General features: G+C 34.5%; 1 protein-coding gene and 1 long non-coding RNA gene across 8 annotated transcripts in view; one reads left to right on the forward strand and one right to left on the reverse strand.

The window, feature by feature from the left end:
* The window catches only part of LOC118744820 (pyruvate carboxylase, mitochondrial), a 38967-nt gene that overhangs the window by 9944 nt on the left and 1254 nt on the right, over window positions 1-27769 (forward strand). For 5 of the 7 annotated variants that reach the window (XM_036478175.1, XM_036478178.1, XM_036478176.1 and 2 more), the window contains 8 exons: window positions 18283-18340; window positions 18425-18540; window positions 18669-19558; window positions 19644-20263; window positions 23533-23580; window positions 24423-24820; window positions 25580-25839; window positions 25978-27007. In XM_036478175.1, the coding sequence (XP_036334068.1) occupies window positions 18442-18540; window positions 18669-19558; window positions 19644-20263; window positions 23533-23580; window positions 24423-24820; window positions 25580-25839; window positions 25978-27007 (3345 nt within the window). In that variant the 5' untranslated portion in view covers window positions 18283-18340; window positions 18425-18441. Of the gene's footprint in view, window positions 1-4377; window positions 4400-18282; window positions 18341-18424; window positions 18541-18668; window positions 19559-19643; window positions 20264-23532; window positions 23581-24422; window positions 24821-25579; window positions 25840-25977; window positions 27008-27769 lie in introns of those variants that run through there. The other 2 variants (XM_036478181.1, XM_036478182.1) reach the window with 2 other exon arrangements.
* Window positions 12816-27769, reverse strand: part of LOC118744821 — a 15212-nt gene continuing 258 nt past the window's right edge. The window contains exons 2-3 of the long non-coding RNA XR_004993591.1: window positions 25941-25943; window positions 12816-12826 (exon numbers count right to left, since the gene is read on the reverse strand). This is a non-coding gene — a long non-coding RNA (uncharacterized LOC118744821). The remainder of the gene's footprint in view (window positions 12827-25940; window positions 25944-27769) is intronic.

The following is a 27769-nucleotide window of genomic DNA, read 5'->3' on the forward strand; positions in this document are numbered from 1 at the left end:
GGTGGGCGTCTTAGAATATAATAAATTTTGTAATCCCGGAGGAAAAACCGCAACTTTTTTTGGTGATGCAGTCTAATGTACATATGTATATACATACATGAATTCGCAAAAAAAAGAAAAAAACGATGACAAATGAGTAAAAAAAAGCCGGTCATCTGTGTAATGTGAATTTATAAACGTTCTCTGGTCTAGGCGAAGCCGGCTCGTGTTGCCGTTAACCGTTGCGCGGGGTTATTTTATCATTAAGTGCTACTTAGAAATGAAGGCAATTTTATGTGTCATTTCATGAAATTGAATTAGTTGAATGAAATTAAATCAAATAAGGCGAAAATAAGTGGTATTTTGAGAAAAATTTGTTCGCGTTTATGGAAAATGGTCATAGAATGGTAATTAAATATCATACATCGAAAGCTCAGCTCGCTTAAATGGTTATTTATTATGCTGGCGTCGCATAGGTAGCACCACCATCGCCTCCAATATCACCAGAAACCAGCACTCGAAAATGTCATACCGTCTGAGAAGTAAAACTTTCAATGATATTCCTTATACCATGTCGCCACCAGAGCTTAACCACGTAGTTATGGCTGTTGAATTGGTTATCCCGATTGCCCACTTGATTTAGCGTAGTTTCGCCACATAAAAATGACAGCACTTAACCATTTCACTGAGATGGTTAAAAGCTAACCAACTCGAAACCACGTCGAAAGTCTGATACAACCCTGTGTTTTCCCGCCATCTGTGGGTCATTAGCGTTAATATGTAAAAAATTCGTTCCCTACTAGTGTTTGGACTTGACTAAGATCAGATTAGATTTACTACGGTTTTTGAAAAAATTTGAAATCTACTCCTCTACTCCGCTTGACTTCAAATCTATTACGTTTTTTTTTTTAATTCATGTTATGCCCCTCTTGGGCCGTTTTTTGAGTGTCGAACACTGTTCTCTACATTTGTACTGTTTTATAAACCTCAAACCGCAGTGTGGGCAGCAATAGTTAGTGATGTTGTTAAGTTCGATTTGAGATGGTTAACTTTTTGGTGGGGACATGGTATTAGGCGCAGTGATGCTGAGTTTTCAATAGGCATTGAAATTAATGTGCAAATGGGTTTAATACCATTAAGATGTTCATGATTCAATGCCAGGTGAAAGCCGGCATTAGACAAAGTTATTTGGATTGGAATCGGTCGCTTGAACAGCATATTAAAAGTATTACTTAAGCCTCAGAGTATGAGTTAGTTATGTATATGTGTTATTTTCGAGATTTAAAGTATTATAATAAAACTTTGTTTGTTTGCTGAGCTATACAAAAACGTTGATAATTAAAAGTCGAACTATCTGTGTATAAGTAGTTGCTAAGTTTAAAATTTTTATTTTTAGTAGAAAATCGTACGGCAATGGCACATAAGTACCACTACATAGACTAATGTACATATTGGATGCTGTTATTGACAAATCAGAGCAATCGCATTGATAGCACATATCACTCTAGAATTTGTAGCTGAATTAAATAATTCCAGCATCTCACCTACCTCAAGGTCAAAATTATAAAAAAATTCTCACTCGTCAGCGATTTTAAATGAAATGACGAACCTTATCACTTTAGACTTCGATTACTTGTTACACTGCAAGTTTTATAGGTACATATGGTGCCATTTTCTAGGCATGCTATAAATTATATACATATGCATGGATGTGTGTGCAATATGGTGGCTTTTACTTTTTGAGATTGATTATATTTTTCTGTGCTAATGTATCCTGCCAATTACAAGTAATTTTTAATATTACATATTTGTACACGGCGATTCAATAAGGCCACAGATGTTTTGCAATAGCGCCATTGAAACCACATATTGTCCAAGTTTATGTCATCTAATTTAGGCCATAAAAAGTTTGTCATCATGTCACGATAACGTCCGTTCATCGTAACACTGGCACTAACTGTTCATAATTTACTGGAACCTTCATTTTACAACCAATTTGATTATTATTTTTTGAAAAGAAAGCTTATAAAGTTAACGAAGAGACCAGTTGAGCCCACCGTTTGAATTTTTATTTGTTTATATTGAATTTTTAGAGCAAAGTGCAGAAAAAGTTGCAATTTTGAAGAGAATCGACGCTCCTGTTCCAGTTAATAAACGTTACATAGTAAAAGCTGGCATTTACTGTAACAATTGTAAGGTTCTCCAAAACAAAAAAAAATCCAGAAAACAACCACTGTGCAGCGTTACCGGCATCATTTTCGATGAACTCCGCCATCCGAAAAAACCAGACCCACCACACAGTGATTCGTTATGGGTGCATAATTTTTCTTATAATGGGTACAGTTTTGCTTGTTAGCGTATCCGTTTAGATGAAAATATACCTCATGGCTCATGAAGATTTATTTGTTTTAACGGCATCAAAGTTTGGATCAATTTTATACGTTGCCCAACTGGGTATCGCTCGATCACTTAGTTTGCCAACGACTGTTGTACCAATTGTCTGACAAAAAACAAAACAACATGACAAATATTTGATGTCAAAGATCCGCACCACGTTTCCATCGTCCTATGCATTGTTACGAGGGCAGTTAAATAAGTAACGAACTTTTGTGAATTTTTTCGACAAAAAAAAATATTTAATTGCTTAACATATTCTGGACACATTTACTGCCGGTTTAACCAGCAATTTAAGTGAAAAATGATTTTAGAGAAACATATTTAATTCATTTAAATAACTTTCGTCAAACTGGCTTTTACAGCCTTATTCTAACAAAGTCACAAACCTTAGCTCATCATTGCTGTGATTTCTACTGCGCCTCAAAGTTTGCCGCTGCCACCAATTTGCCGCTACAACACACATTTTTAAGTTTTTCTTTATTTTTCTAGCTTTTAAAACCGAATTTTTGTGGCACATTTTGCGGCGCACTAGAAATCACAACACTGATGAGCTAAGTTTCGTGACTCTCTTAGAACAGACGGGTTAGTCTAATGTTTTCTCAATTAAGTTAGCTATTCCAAATAAAAGGACGTTGGGGAATCCTAAATTGACACATGTTTTTGCTTATTTAAAAACGTAATTTTTTCGTAATTTAAATATTTCCTAATCATTCAATGCATGAAACAGCTTTTAAAACTTTTTTAAACAGACAGTATAAGAGGCATATTCTTTATATATTTAAAAAATCAATTCCTAAACATTAAATAGTCAATTAGCCATTGTGACAAATATTTTAATTTAAAAATAACAGTGCAATTTTTCAACTACATAATTTAATGCAGTTTCACCCACAGGTTTTCGCCAGTATCAATAATTTAATAATAATAATAATAGATTGGCGCTTACACATATGTTAGTGTTTGGCCGAGCCTCTCCTCTCTCTCTCCTCAATAATTTAGCTCACTACAAATAGCTCAACTCATAATCATACATATATACATATGTATATTGTGCAAATACGGGCTTGTTAAACTGGCTATTGATGATTTTTTTCTTGAGCTAATGTTTACACCCGCATTAATTTAACGCTGACATCCGGTCATAAATTTTGCATATAATGTGACAGTAATGATTGCGGCGTAATTTTAAACTGTTCGCCAGGCGAACATTAGAACTGAGAATAGTTTTACGACCTGTGAGAAGTTATTAAATTCTTAATGTATTACCAAAACGAGTCGCATAATTTGAAATACTCTACTATTTACTATTTTGGTTACTTACAAATGTGTTTATTTTTCTAAATTAACTTTTGTTGATGGTAGCAACTAATTGTTTATTATTTTACATAATATGTACACATGTATTTAACAATGAAAAATGGATTTGAGCCAACCTTTTTTCAATAGCACCTGATTCCGCTGCTGCTACAGCTAGCTGCCACAGGTTTCAGGTAAACTAAAACTGGTTAATTCTGTAACAGATTCTTCCACGTTTATGTCGCTCTCGCATATCGTCCTCAGCTGCGATGCTAGCTGATTGGATTGATTTTGTTTCGGTCGTCTCGGAGTACTTTAATAAAGAGTGCCACTCTTGGCGTCCTAACTTTGCCTCCTATCTATATTATAATCTTGGCATAACGTCATTTGGCATAGTCGTATGTATTTAGCGTGATAGTTTCCCTACGTTTCATCAAAAGCCTCTTTAAAACCTAGAGAAAGGTTTTGTGTCGATTCATTTTTCCATGATCCTTTCCAGGCACTGTAAAAATCTAGTCAATGAGCAGGACTGTAGCCCCACTGATAAGGTCAAATCATGCTGTTTAATATTGTCTTCACATTTTTCAAGAATTATAGATTGGCTACATTTAGTTTGGCGTTTATATTTCTAGGACAGTCGGGTCTACGTAACCGGAACCGGATTCCAGCAGCATTTCAAAAACCTCTTTGCGGAATTTATATCCAGTTAAACCAGCAACAACGATATGTAACGACTTTTATTCTACAACAAAAACACAAAAATATAATTTCTAAACTTTGCCCGAAATTGACGAAAATTTCAATAAATTTCATGCAAATTTTTACATTTTTAATCGATTTTTTTTTTGTATATGCAATTCTGTATCCCAATAAATTTAAAGTGCACGCTTGAAGTAGCTAGGACTTACCGTTGATTTTTGGCAATTTTTAATTACGCATTTTTTCTAGTGTTGGGCATACCAAAAGTACTCGGAACTCGATTCTCAAAAGGATCGACAGCACTCGATTTTTAAAAGTACCGATACGGAATACTCCGAAGTACTCGGTACTCACTAAGGAATTCGAAAGTACTCGGAATCTAAAAGAACTCAAAAGTACTAAGTACTGACAAAAGAACTCGAAGGTACTCAGTACTCAAAAATTCTCTGTTCCAATCATCACTTTGATACATGTACTCAGGATACTTAAAAGTACTGAGTTTTATTTACATTTACCGGTATTTAGAAATGATTGTACTCAATTTGAAGTTTCAATAGTTTTCAGGTAGCCACTCATTTGACGTAATTTGTCATTAATATATTATTTTGAAAAATAGCTTACGAGATTTCTACACTAAGCATTGAAATGTTACCAGCAAGTGTATATTTAAAGAAAGTACTCAGTACTCTGAAAAATACCCGATCCCTAAAAGTATCGATGCCAACGAACTCGATCCTCAAAAGTACTCGATATTTCCCAACCCTAATTTTTTTCCCTACAAAAAAATTTTTGTATGGGAAATATGCGAAACACCTTCAGCAAAAAAAATCTCAGATAACAATTCTATTTTAGGGCAAATTCAAACTAGCATTTTTCATCCCACAAAACAATTCTAAAAAATCTGATTAAAAAGTTGAAAATTTGCATGAAAATTGATTAAGCCAGCCTGAGTTTTGCACAAAGTTAGTTGCAGACTAACTTTAGTGTCACCTTTATTTTTATTATGAATATGCCCCTATATTTTTATGTTTTTTTTTTGTAGTACCTATTTTATAAAAAAAAATTGGCAGAAAAAAATGAAATAACAGTTTGTACATATTGTGAACATTTTTCTGTGCCAATACTTTTTGCCGGTAGTGTACAAATGGCACACGATCTTCAAAGGCGACACAACTCAAAATTACACGTCCGTCACAAAATGCGAAAAACTATTTCTTAGCACAATCTAATCGTATGTGCAAGGGAGCAAGGTCTTTACCTTAGGTTTTTTCAACAAATTATAACAAAGTATTTGATCCAGCTTTTGCTGAAAGGTAAATAAAAGCTTTGTGTACATTTTTAGTGCATTATCTCAAAAATGCCAAATTTTGAGTTGCGCCAATTTTGAAGATCGTATGTGGTATGTATGTAGCTCGCTTCGTAGGCACAATTTCGACACACCAGTTATTTATGGATAATTCAGCGATTTTAATTTAGAGTCGCTGTCTGTGCACGTTTTCACAGTAAACAGCTAATCAATTAACACTTTTTATAAACGTTTTATTGCACATACACACTTACATACATACTTAGTATGTATATGTATATGTAAATACAGATTTTATGCGACGCAATTAGCAAGTTTCTAAAAATTCTCGTAGGTATGTACATATGTACATTTAGGTACTTAGGCCGCTGCAATCGAGTGGCTCGATACTAACACATCCCAAAAATTATAAAGAAAAAAGTTTTTCCTAAACAGCGAACGTCCCTCGGTAAGGCAATGGCAAACTTCCAAATGTATTTCTGCCATGAAAAAGCTTCGCATAAATACCATCTGTCACTCGGAAGCGGCGTAATACATAAAGTCGCACACCACAAATTGTAATAGAAGCTCGTCCAAACCTTAACAAAAGTGTTTGCGACAAAACTTTTTAATTAGGTACTTTAATTTGAAATGAGATATGCAAATGTACATACATATGTACATATGTATGCAGTTAACAAAAATTTGAAAGAGTTAACAATCCTTTGATTTATCTACCACATTGCCACTCTAATATGTATGTAGATTAGTTGAACAAACAAGTAATTTTTAAGCAAAAAACGAAACCGACTTCAATTCTCATATAAAATTTAAGATGATCGTTAATTTCTTCACGATCCAATGATCGGACCATTCCTTTAAAAAAAGAATTATAGAAATCGGATAACGCGATCCAAAGTTATGCGGTAACAAACATAAAAATAAAAATACAAATAAAATATTCCGACGAATTGATAACCTTCTCCTTTTTGTGAAGTCGGTTAATAAAAAATGGATGAGTTTCTAAAACATGTGTAAGCCGCGCTTCAAAGTCTGGCTTCCTACCATTGCTTATGTTTATTTATAAGAATATTTATATTCGTATGTATATGTACATAAATACATATATATATATATATATATATATATATATATAGTAACCCAGCCAGCAAGAAAACGTACATTTTACGAACAATATGTTTTACGAGGGATTCTCGATCGGTGAAAAGTTATAGAAAGGCTCGTAAACGATAAAACAAAAGCAAAGTAAAAGAAAGAGGCTTGTAGTAATTTGTCAGCACAAGAAAAAATGTTCATTTTGTTGGAAATTTTTCTGCAAACCACAATATTTTGTAATATGTAATATTCGCATACGAATGCTTTTTCGATCCGTTTACGACTGTTCGTAGGCGCCCGACAATTTCAAGCGAAAAAGTACTCGAAAGCGAATAGTAAACGGCTATCATAAAGGACTTTTTAGCCGGTTTTTCTTCGAGAAAGTGTCCAGCTTCGAGTTCGTTTACGATGATTTTGCTGGCTGGGAATGTTTTAATAAGTTCAATTTCGATTCATTGGCTTTCTTGTTTGGCCTTCTCAAGGTGCAAAGTCCGGATCGTTACACTGTCTGGCTTGATTTGTACACACATTCATACTTACATGCTTCTTTGCTTTTCACTAAATGCTTTTTGTATTTTTTTTTTGCATTTTTGTTTTTTCTTCGGTTATTTTGTTATTGGCATAGGCTGAGAGGTATATATGTACATATTAAGACAGCTTTTTATATAAATACTTATTTACGGCAATTGACTTTTTGTAAATAGCTGTTCCCCTTAGGGAAAAAGTCCGGCTACTGAATAAAGCTACAGATTTTAAGAAATGAAAATGGAACGAATTTAATATAACAATAAGCCTTTTTCTATAAATAATAATTAAATACATACGATGGTTCTCTGCAATAACGGTGCAACTAAAAAAAACTCACTACTATTAAGTCCCTCATACCTCTAATTCTTGTCTAATCCTTATTACTTCTTTTAATAATCCTTGCTACTTACAAGATTAGAGACATGAGTAGTAGTAAGGTTTTTTTTTAGTTGGTCCGTTATTGCAGAAGACCGTCGATATGTACATATGTAGTTATGTACCTTCAAACTGGAGGGAAGAAATACTTTTGCCGATCCGGGAAGAAAAAATAATGAATCTTCTAAAACAAAGCGATTAATAGTAGTGATTCGCAATTGGCTCTCTCATTCGTAATTGGCGCCACAATCATCCTTCGAATTACGTAATTCGCCATACAATATTTTGAGCGAATTTGTAGATAATTCAGATCCAATTACCAATGTGAATTGCGAACAAATCGCTGTCGTCTCTAATTTTAATCGGAAATTTATCGAACTCAGCTGTCAGAGCAAGAGAGAATAGAAAAAATCAAAACAAAGAAAAGGAGGAAATGAAGGAAAACACAATGAATTGTCAAATCGAATTAGGAATGAGTCGTGTAAACGGGGTAATTCACCAAAGTAATTCGAAGGGAACTACATACGTAATTGGCAGTGCTCGTGGGGACCAAGAATGATAGAATACATCGTGGTGGGGACATAGTATAAAGCACTTTCAAAAGTTGAAACTGCTTAAGGGATTAAGAATAAACTGACACTTTTCATGCATTTATAAATCTCTACATTCTTATAAGCTCAACAATTGCCATACAATAATCTTAATAAACAGAATAATTACTTTTCAGCCATGGGCACGGTACCACCTCCATATATAAGTAAATATCATATCCATACATACATACATATATGTATGAATTTCATTACAAGTGTCCATCAAAAAGAGGGGCTCGACTGTACACAAACAAGTTCTACACTGCATTTATATTTACATATGTAAATACTTAAATATGTTAACAGATTAAAAAAGAAACTACTTGCACGCTTCACAAGTATTCATATGTCTGCGATAAAGAAGTCCAATGTGCGAAGAGCAGAAAATTTTTTCGCACAAATATACATACAAATACGTATGCAAATATCTACCTAATGTACTAATTAAAAAATCGCTAAAAAAACACTTTAAATAAATTCAGTTTACTAATTTTATCTCTAAACTTCTATAACTTGTTGGGGGGGGATTTTTATAAAAACGTACGCACTTATCCATTTTTGGATGAGATTGCGTATGAATGATTTGTAAATTTACTTGATACATATTCCTTCCAGCAGTATAATTTTAGCAGAGGCACATGATTAAATATAAATTAATAGATTGGCGCTTACACAATATGTTAGTGTTTGGCCGAGCTTCTCCACCGATTTTTGACGTGCGCCTTGATGTTGTCACACAAAGGGGAGAGACCGACCTACAGTTACACGACGATGCCGAATTTTATTTTTTATGAAAAGGAGGTTTCCCATTGCCTACTGAGAGGCAGGACCGCTATTATTTATAAAAAAAAAATATTATTTTCTTTTGTTTTTGATGTTAGTCGGTCTCTTGGCTCGATCCCAGGCCTTGCAGAATGGTAGTGCGCACTTCTAACCCGTGCTTGTACCTGACTTGTGGTGTTTTTGATCTTAATAACGAAAACTGACATATGGGTAAAATATAAAAGAATAATGTCGGGAGAATCTAAAAATATATATTCAGGCATTCGGTGCAATTTCAGATAAACTTTCATAGATTTTTAATCGGAAAGTTTAGAATTTTTGTATGATATATGCTGCTATAAAATTACTGATGTTTCTTTAAAGTTTTTATATAAATATTTGATATTTTCATTAGAAATAACCATAACTGTTAGCAAATCGTACCGATTTCAAATCGTGCAATTTACAGAACATGCCTGATTTTTTTCAGGATCTCTTGGAACCTAACGAAAAATAGCAACCAGCTCTGCACACCCAGCTACCGCTAGAATACTTTATAAATGTTTTTTCAAATGTTCTGTTTAAACAAAATTTCTTACTTTTTCTTTGTATTTTTTTGTTATTGTTTACATTTCAAGACTAAATCCATATTTCGAAAATTTCTACATCGTATGACTCAACAGATGAAATGGAACTAATATTTAACATCTTTACATTTACTATGACTATTCAATTCCAGAAAATATACATACATGCATATCGATACCTGCGTGGAAGATCGACCTATCTCGGCGGCCAGTTCAAAAGCGCCCTATCTCAGAAAAATTTTCAAAAACGCCCTCTTTCAGAATTTTATTGAAGAACGCCCCACTTCAGAAATCGATTCAAAAACGCTCTATCTCAACTGCCGATTCAAAAACGCTCCATCTCAGCACATTTTCAATGTATTTTCAGCTGATACAGCTTGTTTTCTATGAGAGAAATTCTCAGGAGATTTCATACAATTTAACCTAACCTTCAACCCAAAGACAAACAACTATATGTATACTGTACAATTACATAGCTTCCCACTCTTGTCTTTCACTATCAGCATATTCCTTGAGTTCGATTAAGAATTATTTTTTTTTTGGACAGACGCCAAGTACTTGATACATACTTAATTCGAAGTATTTTGTCTGCAGACATTGCATGTACATACATATGTATGTAGCTTACTCGTGCAGTATTTAATTTCATTTCGTATGATATATATGTGTGTTTTTCCTTGTCCGCTGGATCTCAAAGTTCTCTAAATGGATTTAGAGGTTGTCCAGACGAGAGCTCTCCGCAAAAGCTTATCGGTAGTCGATCGCTAAAATGCGGTTCACATTTTAGGCTAGTATCTTATTTATAGCAATTTGCCTTATCTATTTACAGTTTTTTGTTATCAGCGCAGACAGATTTTATATTTATAATGTAGACAGGCCATATTTTTGTAATTTACAGTCTTATCTGCACTTGCATTAAATACGAATGGATTTCACATACTCCGTCTAGTAAGATTGAGGGTATATACTCGAAAACAAAAAAAAAAAATATTATATATTTACTTACATACATACGCATGTATATCGCTCGTTTTCTTAACTTAAAGAAGGAGAAATGTACGCAGAAATGACTCCCTCTTCATGTTAGGTAAAAACTTCCTAACGATATGTCAATTGTGCCCCATAAGAAGAGCCTTTTCTTTTTTCCAAATTTTACTTACTTTTTACACTTGTCAAATCATTAAACTTTGGATATCGCTGGGTATTCTTTTAACTATACCAGTGACTAAAATGGTTAACGTAGGTTTTCTAATCGTTCATCCATCAAAAATCTAATTGCTGAAAACCTAGACAAAAAAGCATGGAAAATTCGGTTCTACTAGTTTTTCCAAATTATTTCATTAAAAATAGGACAGAAGTAAAAATAAGTTCTTTTTAAACCGAATTCAAAAAATTAGGATTAGATTATCAATTCGTCGGAATATTTTTTTATGTATGTTACCGCATAACTTTGGACCGCGTTAACCGATTTTTATAATTTATAATAAGGAAAGGTGGAAAGGTTTAAAGGAGAGGTGGTCCCATACCAATTTTGTTAACATCCGATTATTATCAAATATAAAAGAGCGCCAATGCATAATTCGCCGAGGTGTCTAACTGGTTAAGGCCGTCGTCCCTGGATTCAAATTAAGATTTGATTAAAGTTGTTGGTCATAATTACATTTTACTATTCTACTTTTTATTTTGTATTTAATTAGTTCAGTGAGAAAGTCTTGCGACAAAATTAAACCCGTTTTCCCCGCATTTTTATTTTTATTCTAATTTATTTTATACGCATGACGTTCTTTCAGCGAACGAGCTAACAGAAACAAAAAAAAACGTCAATTACAAATTAGAACTTTCCGAAAGCGGTTTACATAAAAGCTTATGAAGTTATTCAAAGTTAAAACAAGGTCTAATGCAAATTTGCCTGCGTTCAATATTTATATTGTACTTTCAAAATTTGTATATGTGTATATACATACGTTTGCATGCACCCTTGAAATAACATTGACCAATTATAGAATCAATGTACATTTTTTAAATTTTTTTTTGCAAATATGTTTATCGCTAATTTGAAAAGCTATTAATTTTTTTTAGTTATTCGCTTAATACCTTTTTGAGGTTATCATGCGCTAAATCAGGTCGTGGAGTATTAAAAAAAAGCTATGCGGCTTGGTGTGTGATTTAGGGAAAATAATTTAAATTCCACGTACCTACATATGTATGTACATAATAAAATGTATACTTGAATCACATATTGCTATGACCATGCCATTCAAGACCACGTTGGGCCGTAAAAAGGGTTGTATAAAGTATTCCATAACTCTAAAATGTCTTCCTTAATAGAAACAAAAAATAGTAATAGTATTCTTATGAAAGTAGTATTATTATCGTGCCAGTGGCATAAGTTTATGAACTGAAAAAATTAACACCCAAATCATGTATATATTTATAACATTAGTTGGGAAATAAATTTCAAATCTCAACACCCGCACAAACCATAATTTTATAAGTTTTTCCTTAATTTGAAATTTATAAGTTTTTCCTTAATGTGAACTATAGGTCATGGATTTTATCTTACAAACGAACGAAGCCACAACTTTGTACCGGTTTTACTGGCTATAAAGACAAAAAACTACTGGAAACTTTGCTATGGTCTGGATGTTGATTAAATCAGCAATATTTATTTATTTACTTTTCTAATTTTTCTGAAAGAAAAACTTAGTAGATTATAATTTGAACAAATATCGAATGTACGTTAAGTTTTTAGGCTATAAATTCCTCATTTCTAGACTGATAACTGCTGGTCGTGAATTATAATAAACATAAAAGAGAGATTAAAAAAAAAGTATTACGTAAGCATAGGCGGTGAAGAGGGAATAAGAACATAACTTACTTTTGCATACGAAGGAGGTGTAGGTTTTAAAAAAATTACTAAAATTCTGTTTACCTAATACATACTTGGAGACTTTTATTTTCATGCGAAAAAGGTATACATTCATACATACATATGTATGTCTGTATGCATGTACGTATGTATGTATGTAAGGCTATACATCTTTTACACATTTCAAGGCCATACAAATTATTCATGACAAATTTTATTTCAAACAAAAATGTCACTCGCTAGCAAACTCGGATAAGTTATTGAATTACTAATGTGTTTGCCTCGTTCGTTTTTTTTTTTTTCATTTCCTTTGTTAAAATTTTTTGTCGTTTAACTTGTCCTTTGCAACTCCAAATGCTGCTGTTTTGAGAAACCGGTTATTTTCAATGCTCCTTAAAGCTACAGCGAACACTAGCTTATTTTTTTTATATTTATTTATGTACATATATGAGCAGGTATTGCAATAAAAGCTGTAATTCTTTGCAATTTCAAACCTTTTAGCAACCGAGTGTAAAAATAAAAAAAATATCAAAAACTCGTGTGTAGATTTTTTTTAGCCACGAAATTAACTTACATACATAGTATATGTATTGCATTTTGAAGAGTAATTTTGCAGACGAAAAGTTTATTGTGCTATGTGAGTTAAGCGTGTCAATAAACCTATATACATATGTACGTGTTTTTGCCCGAATTATGCGAGCGCTTGCAGTAATCGTATGCAGAAAAATTTGCTGATATGTATTTATAAAAATAGGAATAACAATTTTTGAAATTTTTAAGGAAAACTAACAAAAAAAAACTTTTTAGATTAACATAGAAAATGCCTTCAGGGGTACTCTAAAAATGCTAAAGGTTTTTTTTTTTAATATACATAGCTTTGAAATTTGATAGAGAAAACTAACGTAATACGTAAGTATGTAAAAAAACACGTTTCCTAAAAAGGGTCATATAGGGTATAGGACCGCTCTGAAATTTAATTTGAAAAGTTTTTCGCTTCTACAAAATTTTGAATTTTGTCAAAAAACCACAATCGAGATAACAAATTGGCTCCCAACAGGTTTACCTAAATTGTCAAATTACTTAATTGGCCCTATGAATCTACGCTTTCACGATCAGACCCATTATTACGAGTACCTTTGTTCGGTATCGGCTTGTTCTTATTTTAATTGATCTCTTGTACATGTATCTTGCTAAAACTATTCTTATACCTAGATGTTCTTTGTCTACCTCTATAGACAGGCTTTAAAGTTAGTAGTTTTCAGTTGAGTCGTTAAAAACCACACGGCGACTTGCACGCAAGCTATGCATGGATGCAGAAATGCATATGGTTGGTTGTATGTCCAATAGGGTGGTCCAAAAATGCATGTGAAAAAGTAAAGTCGGAATTTTAATGCTCTCACCCCCTGGATTGTTTTATACAAAAAAAAATATACCCTTATTTTTTATTTTGAAGTCAAAAGATATTTAGAGGTCGCTCAAAGTGGCTAAAATTGTCCATGTATTTTATATGGGGAAAAAACAACTTTTCGTAGAAATGGTATAGAATAGTCAAAAATCAATACTTTTCTACCAGAGATTCCCAATAGTAATACCCAATTGTTTATTTAACCATTTTTTCATTGCAACTATAATTTATAGGTCCGCCAGAAGCCCACAAAAACCCCGAAAAATGCAAACGGGCGACCAATAAAAAATCGTTATTATTAAAAAATGGTTAAATAAACAATTGGGTGTTATTATTGAAAGTCTCCTGAAGGGAACCGTAGTTTTCCATTCGAAAAATATTGACTTTCAAGAATTCTATACCCTTTGTACGAAAAAATTATTTTTCCCGTATAAAAATAAATGGAAAACTTTGCCCGACCTCTAAATATTTTTTGATTTCAAAATAAAAAAATAGGGGTATACTTTTTTTCGATATAGAACAATCCTAGGGGGTGAGAGCATTACAATTCCGACTTTACTGTTTTTGGACCACCCTAATGTCCAAGTAATGTACATGCATATCTGGCGCTCACTTATCGCTGTGCATTTACCGTTTTTTGTATCGGACAAATGGTTTTGCGGTGAGCCACAATTATTGTGGGAATGCAGAGGTATAAAAAATATTTAATTAATTGGCCGTTGCATGCGCGTGCCATAAAGGGTTATCCATTTAGCGTTTCCAAAAGTAAGCGTAAATAAAAGACACATACTTTTCAAGTACTCACAGTTGGAGCTTTGTCGGCATAAAACGGAAATTAGCGTAACTCCTCAGAAAGCAGTCCAAAGGTGCTGTGCTGGACTTTAACTGGTTTGTGGTTTTATTCCCAATGTAAAATACGTCATAGTGTACTGTAAGGTAGTACCAATTCTTGAAAACGTCAAAGGATTGGCAAATTTGGTCTTCGGCCGAAACGAGCAAAATGATCCTTAGGAAATCCTTCAACGATCCAGTTTCTTCTTATTTTTTAAACTTTTACCTATTTCTAGCTTAATTGGATGATTATGTACACCATAATCTCCTCTTAAAGTGCGAAACGTAGCCATTTTTTTATTCGGTCTTTATAATTTTGACTTTACTTGCAATCCAATAGACTTACTTACTATATACTTACATATATATACTTACTTATATATACTTACTTATCTTTGAAAATGGCCGACTATTAACTAAAAGCACATTATGTTCATTTAGTTTGATGACTATCAGCTTACAGTCCTGCTTTTTCGAAACCAATACCCCGAAATGGATAACCCTGTATATTATATGCATACTGCGCATTTTCATTCATTTTATGGCGGTGGATATAATAAGGGTACTCGTATATACGCGCAAGTTTCATATTTGGGCAATTGGGCAACTTTGCGCCATGTGTTCCATGAGGGCAATTTTTTATTTTATGCAATTTCTGAAATTTAATTATTTGAACAATTGAAACTCAAATTTGAGTAAATATTTAAGTCTTACCGCAGTTATTTCCATGATAAAAATATAGCAAGGTAGAACCGTTCTCTCAATTTGTCGGCCATGATTTTTTTTTTTGAAGTTTGCCAACATTTTAAAATCATATAAAAGTGAAAATAAAAAAATAAAATTGTTCGAAATTGTTGCTGCTTGAGATTGAAAATGAAAATGTGTGTGAGTAAATTTAAAAATTAAATTGTTTGAAAACGTCAAGAATTTTAAAAGTGACTCTCAGCGGTTCTACCTTACTATATTTTTATCATGGTTATTTCGAAAAAGCGTTGAGCACAAACCAAAATGAATGTAAACAAAATAGCTGATTGAGGGTTGCACAGCACACTGCGCAAAGGTACGCTACAAAATTGCCGCGCAAAGTTTCCCTTTTTGTGCAATAGGCTTTCCATACAAATCTTGACATTTCATTTGCGAGGGTTTAAAATTGCACAGTTTGCCCAGTTTGCGAGAGTTATGCGCTTTTAAATGAGTACCCTTAATGTAAATCAGCTGTTTGTTAATATTTATTGCATGTACTAAGGTAAAGCCACAGCTCGAAGGACGTTCGTTAAACTAAATGCCAAGCATGCAAAAAAATGTTAATACGTACGGATAAATGCAGTTGTGCAGTTGTTGTATTACTTAAGTACATACGTATTTATGTAGTATATCTACGTCGATGGCGATTTATAGAATTTTTGTGTAACCTACTTTCTATTAATTAAAATAAACCTACTGGAATCTTAAGTAAGATGTTGAGTAATAGGCGATATAGAAAAGAAAAATGCAATAAAAAAAACATTAAATTGTAGATACATAAGCACATAAGTACATACATACATACATTTAATATGTTTATGTTAAAATGGTTCGGCTATGAATGTAGGCAAAATTACGTCTTACCTTACATCAATTCATGCTGATAGCATTTGCTCCAACTCACCACTTTAGGATAGATGCATCAAGTTCTGAAAATTTTTGTTGGGCGATATTTAACAATGATACAAACTATTTAATCGGAAAGCATACGGGCTATAATGTGGATCCACATAATTAAAGTGTACAATTTTGCTCTTTCAACTTTGTGTAGCTACAGATAATTTGATAAGCACTATTTTTAAAATGTTTATATTCACATTATCATATGCAAAATCACACATCGTAGGACAATCATTTCCAAGTAGTCGCGTGATATTCTAGTTTTGAATGGACTACTGAATCTACAAGCATTGATAACCTTAAAATTAAGTAAGCATTGATGACATTCAACCTCATTTTGATAAATCGTCCCCTGAGTAAAATATTGTCGTATATTACGCACGTACGTATGACGCTTACGACAATCTTTTACCCAGACGACGAAATGCCTTAATGTTAGTGTGTAAAATTTGGTAAAAATAGAGAGCGCACTTAAACTTGTTGTTGCTTGCCAGGCCTAAGTGTATTTAAAAGCAATTCGATTCCAGTAGTTAAAAAGGTACGTACATAAATAGCACCTCTTTAAGTCTAATTTTTTTTCGTTTTTATGTAATGTTCTCTAGCTCGCTACGCCAAATAATAATATTTATTGTTCCATGGGATCTACATAGATCTGGGAATTCAGCACGAACGATAATGGCAGCATGCTTCGGCTTATTAAAAGTAACATTCGGGCCATGGACCCAACTTTTAATAAGTTTTAGTACAATTTTCTTTTAAAATACATACATATATTGAGATTTTCGGATTTGAATTCTCATATAAAAATTTAAGATTATCGTTAATGTCTTCATGATCCAATGATTGGATTTAAACCAAATTAGTATGGGACCCCCTGTGAGGTAACACCTTTCCTTTAAAATTAAAACTTCCCAACGGAGTGCATGATGGTACACAATCCCTCTTCTGTTGGACAATTCTGGTCGCTCTTTCTTGATTTCTTCGTTCCGTTTGATGGAGTTGTGCACAGTGGAGGACCTAATTGATCGTTTAGTCAGGATGTAGCAGTTCATGAAAATGAAAAATTACCTTCCAATCCGAACAAAAACTCAACAAAACCAGGCTTTGAAGTCGTTTGAGGAGGTTCATCGGTCTTTGACCAGGATCGCTTGCGTTGTTTACTCTCGTATCCAATCCAGTTTTCACCTTCCATAATGATTCGCCTCAAAAATGGTTGAATTCCGTTGCCTTTCAGCAGTGCTTCACTGATAGTCAATCAAATTTCTGTGCGTTCAGCCATGTAGCTTGCAAACTTCGAGCTTCTCTAAGTAGTCTACTCTTTTTAGATGAGAATGGACTACATATTTTTTTCTAAAGCTTCTGATTAAAAAGTTTGAAATTTGGGTGAAAATTTGCGAAATTTTTATAATTTTTGTACAAAGTGTGAAATCTGAATTTATATGGTGTTTGTTGTATAGCCAGCTAGACATTAATAAAAAAACTAATAAACATTAAATAAATAAAAGACAAATAGCCAAAACTGGTCAAAATATCGCACTCCTATTATTTTGTGGACAACTGTGAGAGCCCAAGGTTTACTTTGGTTTAGGGATATAAGATATTTATTTTGCATTTTTAATGGGAATCATGGAAAACAGAATTTCACAGTGATAACGTTTGTAAGACTTCGTTGCCAAAAGTCTAATTTAATTGCTCGAATCGTAATAAATAATTACCAGAAAATTTTTACGAATTAATTCCACGAATCTACGATTTTTCTATGCAAATTGTAATAAAAAATTTATAGTTTTTTATGTGATCATAGGAATCAGTTGACTTTAAAGTTAGTATAATTTCAGTACTAATACAAAATTTCAATTTATTTTATAAATATTAAATATACGTTTACAAATTGTATTATTTTTATACCTTTCCAGACAATTTCGGATACCCGCTTACATCGCTCCAACCGGTACTTCTTTAATTATCTACACTGTAAGTGCCATACAGATAAGAGAGCTCAGAAATTAAAACCCAAATCTACATAGTATATCTGTTGAATTTGATTACCGTTTACAGAGCCAAGAAACATCAATATGTTCATACCAGTTGCCCAATCGGCCTTCAGGGCTTTGAGACAATCTACACCGCGTGTTCGCATCTTTCTGATCAACAAAAATGCCTACTCTAGTCAGGTAAATTAAAAAATTGCGATAACTTAAAAAATAGTAATGCATAAATAAACACCAGGCTTCAAATAAATCTTGCTTTGGCGCTGAGCTTACCTCACTTTATTTTTATATCTCCCTCTCCGTGCTTCCAGGTCGAATACAAACCCATACGTTCGGTGCTGGTCGCCAATCGAGGCGAGATCGCCATTCGTGTCTTCCGTGCTTGCACAGAGTTGGGTATCAAATCGGTCGCCATTTACTCGGAGCAGGACAAAATGCATATGCATCGTCAGAAAGCTGATGAGTCGTATATTGTAGGCAAAGGTTTGCCACCCGTTGAAGCCTACCTGAACATTCCAGAGATTATACGTGTTTGCAAGGAGAATGATGTGGATGCTGTGCATCCTGGTTATGGTTTCCTTTCGGAACGTAGCGACTTCGCCCAAGCTGTTATTGATGCTGGCATCCGTTTTATTGGTCCCTCACCGAAAGTGGTCCAACAGATGGGTGATAAGGTGGCGGCACGTGTTGCAGCCATCGAAGCGGGTGTACCAATCGTGCCAGGCACAGATGGACCCGTCACAACGAAGGAAGAAGCAGTGGAATTCTGCAAGAAACATGGTTTGCCAGTGATTTTTAAGGCTGCCTTTGGTGGTGGTGGTCGTGGTATGCGTGTCGTACGCAAAATGGACGAAGTCGAAGAAATGTTTCAGCGTGCCAGTTCGGAGGCGAAGGCCGCTTTCGGCAATGGTGCTATGTTTATTGAAAAGTTCATCGAAAGGCCACGACACATTGAAGTGCAACTGCTGGGCGACAAGGCGGGCAATGTTGTGCATTTGTTTGAGCGCGACTGTTCGGTACAGCGTCGTCATCAGAAAGTGGTTGAGATAGCGCCTGCGCCGCGACTACCCGAAGAGACACGCAATAAGATGACCGAGGCTGCAGTGCGTTTGGCAAGACATGTTGGCTATGAAAATGCCGGTACTGTGGAATTTCTTTGCGATGAAAAAGGCAACTTCTACTTCATTGAAGTGAATGCCAGGTAAGACTCAATAGTCCAGAAATATGTACATACATATTTCCAGAGCAATATTTCAAATTTGAAAACATATATTTAAATTGTTTAGATTGCAAGTGGAGCACACAGTAACTGAAGAAATCACCGGAATTGATTTAGTGCAATCACAAATTCGTGTGGCCGAAGGCATGACTCTACCCGAACTTGGCTACACACAAGATAAGATCCAACCGCGTGGTTACGCCATTCAATGTCGTGTCACCACCGAAGATCCTGCCAATGACTTCCAACCCAGCACTGGTCGCCTAGAAGTATTCCGTTCCGGCGAAGGTATGGGCATTCGTGTGGATAGTGCTTCCGGTTTTGCAGGCGCCATCATCTCGCCTTACTATGATTCACTGCTCGTAAAAATTATCTCGCATGCCAGCGACTTACAGAGCTCAGCAGCTAAAATGAATCGTGCGCTACGTGAATTCCGTATACGTGGTGTGAAAACGAACATACCATTCTTGTTGAATGTTTTGGAAAATCAGAAATTCCTGCATGGCGTCTTGGACACCTATTTTATCGATGAGCATCCTCAACTGTTCAAGTTCCGTGTCTCGCAGAATCGTGCGCAGAAATTGCTGAACTACATTGGAGAAGTGCTTGTTAATGGCCCACAAACGCCGTTAGCAACCAATTTGAAGCCGGCTGAGATTTCGCCACATGTACCGGAAGTGCCATTAGGTGAGTAGAGATTTTGTGCCAAACATTCATTTAAATGATATCGTAAGTAGTTTACTGCTTTAATGTGTGAAAGCGTGCTGATTTAAAAATGCAAAAGCAAAAATCCTTTCATATCCTCACGAATTCATATCCTTCCTCTTCCCGCACTAAACATACTTTATTAATATTCATAATATTTTAACTACTTTTTTTCATAATTTATTTGTGAAATTTATATCGTACTATTTGGATTTTCTTCAATTAACACAAATTAACCTAAAAAATAGCATAAAAAATTTAATCTGCAATGTTGCCGAGGTATTAGATTTTCATACCGTGCACACTTCGATGCTTTTACGAAATTGAATAAGCAAATCGGTAAAGCAATGAAAATAATGCTGGGATGTGAAGAATTTTTTCACAATTTTCTTTAAGAAATCGTAAAGAAATTTTTTTCATATGATTTTCTTTGAAGATTCGTAAACACTTGTTACAGAATTCGAATACTATTAAAGATTTCGGGAACTTCTTTTTGCAGGGAGTCTCAGCAATGGGCTAAGAAACCAAACAAAATAAAATGAAACTTTCAAAGACAATTCTCTAAAATATTTATTTATTTTTTTTAGGGCTGCACTAATTGCATACTTTTATTTTTAGACTTACTTGCTGTCTCCATTCGCGTACAGCCATCGTAGGAGATCTGTCAGTTTCATCGCAAGCGAAATGCTCATCGCAGAGAAATTTGTGTACTTGGGCATTTCATCGCAGAAGATTTAATTTCAAAAAGTGCTTACGAGTGCACGCAAAAGTATCAAGTTTAAGTTGTTTAAGTTGTTAAGCTGTGGAACTAACTATTTGATAGTTTCATCGCCTGTGGTAGCTCGCAAGCGATATCTGTTGCGATTGCGATGAGCGGTCTCCACAAGCGCTTCATCGCAGGGGATCTATCGCAGCAGATGAACAATCGCTAATGGAGACAGCAAATTAAGAAAAGTAAATAGTCCTTAGCAGCTTCGTTTGTTTGGCGAACACATACATAATGTGAAGGCATTTCTATGAATTTATTTGCATCCCAAATATTCACTATATAAAGCTTTTATTTGTCAACACTTCATTTTACATTGTCATTCATTTTAATTATTTTTTAATTGTTCATGTCCTTTCCTTAGATTTTCGAAAAACTTCGTGTCCTTATCAACCATTCTCTATTTCATTTTATGATGTTTAGTATTTAGAAATTCATAAATATTAAATTACTAAAATACAACATTTCATTTTCAATATTAATAATTTTGTAAACATACATACATATGTATTTTTATGTTCGGGTTTTGAATTTTATGTACATCGCTAGCAGTTTGAACTTAGCTCAAGCATTTTCTTTCACATGCATCCTTCCCCGAATATTCAACTACAGTGAAAGCCTTCACAGACGCACGCTCTAATAAGCGGACATCTTTTATAAGCGGAGACATTCTTTGGAACGAAAAATGTTTTGTTTTTTCCATACAAAATGCTCTCCCGTACACGGACCTTCCGATAAACGGACGCGGACACTCGAAACATGTCTAGTCATGAAAAAAAACTCCCATAAACGGACGCGAAGCTCTAACAAGGGGTCAATTTTGTTTTTTTTTTCAGTCATATGTTGACTCTTGTGCTTGTACATACGTATATGTACACAAGAACATACGTCCATATTCAAAGATATTTTCTTTTCTTTCTCATTTCTCATAGGCGGACAAAAAGTAGGTGACGATCGGTGTCCGCTTATGGTAACTTTCACTATATTTTGAAACCCTTTAGCACTCTAATGAGTATTAGCTTTTTTTATTTTTTTTTTTTAATATTTTCATCGTTTCTTTTTCATTAAATCACATTTTACGTCGTCTCTGTTGTTTTTTGTTTTTTTTTTTTTTTGATAGTGGTTTTGTCTATTCTGCTTGCTCTCCATTCTACCTTAATTAAGTTAACGCTTTCACTTGTCCATGTCCTATTTCTAATTATGTTGATTTTCAAAATCTTGAGATTTTCAACTCACTTTCAAAACTGGGATATTGTTTCTTATCGGCATTTGCATACAATGACGAACAAAAGTATTGTCACAGAGAGAATTTTTCGCGTGAAAATTGCCTTGATTTTTGGCAATTTTTTGCGGACGGTGTTATTACTTTCTTTCATACAAAAAAATGTCCACCATACTTTGTATGCGAGAAAAAATTGCCAAAACTCAACGCGATAGTTTGGAGCTTCAGACTTGCACTTTGTTATACATACTAAAATTAAATGGGCTATAAAACTGCATACTTGGAATTTTTCTATAAAATACAATTGAAAAGTTGCAAATTTATTGAATTTTCTTGAGTTTTGCACAAAGTTAAAAGATTAAATTTTTGTGTTTTTTGTTGTAGTTTGAACTATATTTTTATAAATAATTAGCGAAAAGAAATTATAATAAACAACTTTGCATGTAAATATTGCAATACTTTTGTTCGTCACTGTATATAAAAATTTGCTTCGATTTTCACAATGATTGGCTTTAAATACGGGTACATATATTTTTCTAACTGTCCTCTATCTCTTCTCGGCAATTCTGGTTTCCTATCCTTAATTCCCAGCTCCATTTGCATATCTTTTATCTAGTTACTCCCCTTCTCTCTTATACTCTCCATTAACATTATAAAATGCTTAGCCAGATTGCTTATCCGCTTGACCTTACCGCATACTGCCTAAATTCCTTCCTCTCGTCCTATCTCTGCGCGCTTTGAATTTACATATGGAAATCTTAAAATTATCGGCATACATATATACAAATATATACTATTTATGTATCGTTACCTTAATATAGAAAGGCCCTATCTCAGACCGTCGCTGAAATACAAAAGGCCGTAACTAATTAAAAATCCGAAATTTCCTTTTTGATTTATTATGAAGCATTTCAGCAATACAAATTTTTTAGTTAGTTACGGTTTTTTGCATTTCAACGACTATATGTGTTAGGGCCTTCTATATTAAAGTAACGGTATGTACATATGTCTTCTTTTGCTTACTTCTCTTTTTAATTTCCTTAATGTTTCTTATCATTTTACGAATTTATTTTCTTTATTACATCGTATGATTAATCTAAAAACAAATGAATAAACAATATTTTATTTGGAAACCAAAATAAAAAAAAAAAAACAATTGCAAATTACACCATTTTGTAACATCACCGAAAAAAAAAACAAAAAAACTCACAATGATCATGAAAACCATTCGAACTTTGAAATTGTGATCACAATCACTCGAAGACCTGTCTCCCGAGGCAATTAGGCGTGAAGAGCGCGGGGAAGCCAAAGGTATGTTTTGAATCTGCTACTACAACTACTACTTTTCGAATTTTCATTCTTAATCATGCTATATTATATATAAATATATGGTGTGTTTATCTACATACATAAAATACATACATATATATATGTGAATAGGTGTATCCGCATACGCCTTTGCGAATATAATAAGACAAACCCTAATGACCTTAAAACCTAATTTGCATATCACAATCCACTTACATTTACACCATATACATATGCACATACATATGTATGTATTTGGTATTCAAATTGGCCCACATATTTGTAAAATTTTTGTAGGTTCACTGATCTTAAAAACACTATACCGATTTTATAAGTTTTTTCGCTTACTTTTTTCATTGGTTTCTCTGGTACTTGTTAGTACTTTCTCAATTCCATTATTTACAATTGGTTCTTACTTTATTTCTTCGTTCTACAATCTGTTTTTGGGTTTGGTTAGCCGAGTTGATGATATCAGAAGCGATACCATGAATAATTTTATAATATATAGCGTAAATATGTACATATTGTTTATTAAACTCTTGTTTTCTGTATTTTTCTACACGTTTGCGATTCGTTTTTGTTAAATTGCTTCAGCTTAGGCTTTAAGCTGCATTCGCAAGCGCAAGCGCATAACTCCGACTTATATGGCAGTGGCGGCACTAGTTCAAAATTTTCATTATAAAGCCTTACTCTGTGAATGCTAATAGCACTTTTATTTGCCAGTATCGGCCGAAAATAAGTCTCCCTGTCATATATTTCCGAGTTATGCTTTATTTGCTTTTTTTTTAATTTTTTGCTAATTTAACTGAAATTTTGTTTTAATAACATCCCATAAATTTTCTTAGTCACCGAACCACCAAAGGGTCTACGTCATATTCTAAAATCAGAGGGTCCCGAAGCATTTGCAAAGGAAGTACGCAGCCGTAAGAACCTCATGCTGATGGATACATCATTCCGTGATGCTCATCAATCATTGCTGGCTACACGTGTCCGTTCTCATGATCTGCTCAAGATCTCACCATATGTTGCACACAAATTCAATAATCTCTATTCGTTGGAGAATTGGGGTGGTGCCACTTTCGATGTGGCCTTACGTTTCCTACACGAATGTCCCTGGGAGCGTTTGGAGGAAATGCGTAAACATATACCAAATATTCCATTCCAGATGTTGTTGCGTGGCGCCAATGCTGTTGGCTACACAAGTTATCCAGACAATGTGGTGTATAAGTTCTGTGATCTAGCGGTAAGTTAAATATTTTTTTTAATTCTAAAAAAATATACGGCAACACACGCAGAAAATGTTTACATTTTTTCTTAAAAAAAAAAATAAAACAAATCAAGGTACATTGAACAGGTAGTATCAGTAGAGCAACTGATTTGATTTATTTTCAAATTATTTGGTCTCGAAAATGTCAAATATTTTTAATTTTTTCTCACAAAAATTCTGAATTGTTAAAATCCATTTGGATGTGAAACCTTTTTCCATACAAAACAAGCGATTGAATAGCAGCTTTTGGAACGTTCGCCCAACTCAGCAGCACCATCGCTGATTTCTGGCCCTTGTAAAGGATGGATCAATGCTTCGAGAAGCAAACAAATTTACTAGGAAAGAAAGTTGCAACAATTTATATTTTTTCCAATTTCAATTTTTTATTTTTTATAATTTTTTGTATTTCATATGGCACGCTTTGATTTAGAAGAAAAAATTCAGAACAGTTTTTGACACTTTCGATACCAGAAGCAACAACAAAATACACGCAAATGTTGTTTTTGCTCTACTGATACTACCTGTTTAATGTGCCTTGAAACAAATCGAAAAAATTTGTGAAAGCTTGCACTATTTTTATTCTTATTAAACTTAATTTCACTTAGGGCCAGTTTTTCAGTGCCAGTTAAAAATTACACCAAGTAAGCTGCGCTTATATTTAAAGCTGACTGAAATTTTATCTAAGTTTAAACCGCGAATAATTTTTTACGAAAACTTTTCTATACTTTATTTCAGGTCAAAACCGGCATGGATATTTTCCGCGTTTTTGATTCCCTGAATTATTTGCCCAATTTGATTTTGGGTATGGAAGCTGCTGGCAAAGCAGGTGGCGTCGTTGAGGCAGCTATTTCTTACACTGGCGATGTAAGTGATCCGACACGCACTAAGTACGATCTCAATTACTACACCAATTTGGCCGATGAGCTAGTGAAGGCGGGCACCCATGTACTTTGCATCAAAGATATGGCTGGCTTATTGAAGCCACAAGCGGCCAAGTAAGTTGTATATTATATCCTTATTCGGCTTTTTTCGATTTTTTAAATCAATGGTAAAGTTATATGTTAAAAATCCAATTGAGCACCTTTAAGATTTACACTCCCTTTTATTACTCTTATTTTCCTCCCCACTTCCAGGCTACTTATCACTGCCATACGCGACAAACATCCCGATATACCCATTCACATTCATACACACGACACTTCGGGCGCTGGTGTTGCTTCCATGCTTGCCTGTGCCGAAGCTGGTGCCGATGTTGTTGACACAGCTGTCGATTCAATGTCCGGCATGACATCACAGCCTAGTATGGGCGCTGTGGTTGCATCGCTGCAAGGTACACCGCTCGATACGCAATTCGACTTGCGTGATGTCTCCGAATATTCAGCCTACTGGGAGCAAACGCGCACACTATATGCGCCATTCGAATGCACCACCACCATGAAGTCGGGCAACGCTGATGTATACCTTAACGAAATACCCGGTGGTCAATATACCAATTTGCAATTCCAAGCATTCTCGCTGGGCTTGGGTGATTTCTTCGAAGATGTAAAAAAGGCATACCGCGAAGCAAACTTGCTATTGGGTGACATAATAAAGGTGACCCCATCGTCAAAGGTTGTTGGTGATTTGGCGCAGTTTATGGTGCAAAATAAATTAAATGCTGATCAAGTGCTTGAACGCGCCGAGGAATTATCATTCCCCAAGTCGGTGGTTGAATTCTTACAAGGCTCTATCGGTATACCACATGGTGGTTTCCCTGAACCTCTTCGTTCACGTGTGCTCAAAGATATGCCACGCGTTGAGGGACGTCCGGGCGCTAATTTGCCATCGTTGGACTTTGATAAGCTGAAAAATGATCTAAAAGAATCTCATCCACACATTAGTGATCGCGATGTTATGTCAGCGGCGCTTTATCCTGCAGTGACCGAAGATTTCATGTACTTCCGTGAGAATTATGGACCAGTCGATAAGCTAGATACACGCATTTTCCTTACTGGACCGAAAGTGGGTGAAGAATTTGAAGTTACAATTGAACGTGGTAAGACATTGAGCTTGAAGACTTTGGCAATGGCTGAGGATCTGACGGCGAATGGTGAACGTGAGGTATTCTTCGAAATGAACGGTCAACTGCGATCTGTGTTGATCCGCGACAAGGAAGCCGTGAAGGTAAGTAAAAAGCGCATGAAGCTACCTACGTAAGTACATATCGATGGCTGAGTGGAAGATCGACTTATCTCGGCAGCCAGTTCGAAAACGCCCTATCTGAAACAGAAATACTTTGAAAATGTACTGAATGTGATAGGACGATTTCAAACTGGCTGCTGAGATAGATCGATCTTCCACTCAGCCATCGATACCCATATGTATGTAAGAACATTAGACCGTACCACCGTGCAAGCAAACAAAAAAGTTCGCATACCCCTGAGTTAGAAATTTTTGCAAAGCAATGTCGAAAAAAAAATGTTGGGGCGAATCTAGTGGTCGCTTTTTTAAATTTTACGGTGACATCTACATTCGGTAGTAAATATTTCGAGATACCTCCTTCGTAAAAGTTTAATAATTTTTGACGAGCTTTAATTTACTGACATTAGAGTGGAACGTTAGGTACTGAGATCTGTTGGGTAAGTACTAGAACGGGGTACTTGAGGTTACTCAACTTTGGAACAAAAAAATTTCTTCTTGAGACAGAAATATCGATATAATATTTTAAGATATGACGAAAAATTTAAAAAGATGACCCCTACGTTCGGCATTTTTTTTTTTTTTTTCGAAATGACCTTGCAAAAATACAATATTTTTCTGGTACGGTCTAATGTACATAAGTATAGTACCGTAAAAAAAATGTTGTGCTTATTAACCTGGCCGCATTAGATGAATGGTTTGTGAATAACAAAAAGTTAAAGTTTTTAAGTGAAGTATTTGACTAAA

Source organism: Rhagoletis pomonella, unplaced genomic scaffold (genome assembly GCF_013731165.1).
Source record: "Rhagoletis pomonella isolate Grant_MI unplaced genomic scaffold, Rhpom_1.0 Rhpom_scaffold_00008, whole genome shotgun sequence".
In the NCBI taxonomy this organism is placed as follows: Eukaryota; Metazoa; Arthropoda; class Insecta; order Diptera; family Tephritidae; genus Rhagoletis; species Rhagoletis pomonella.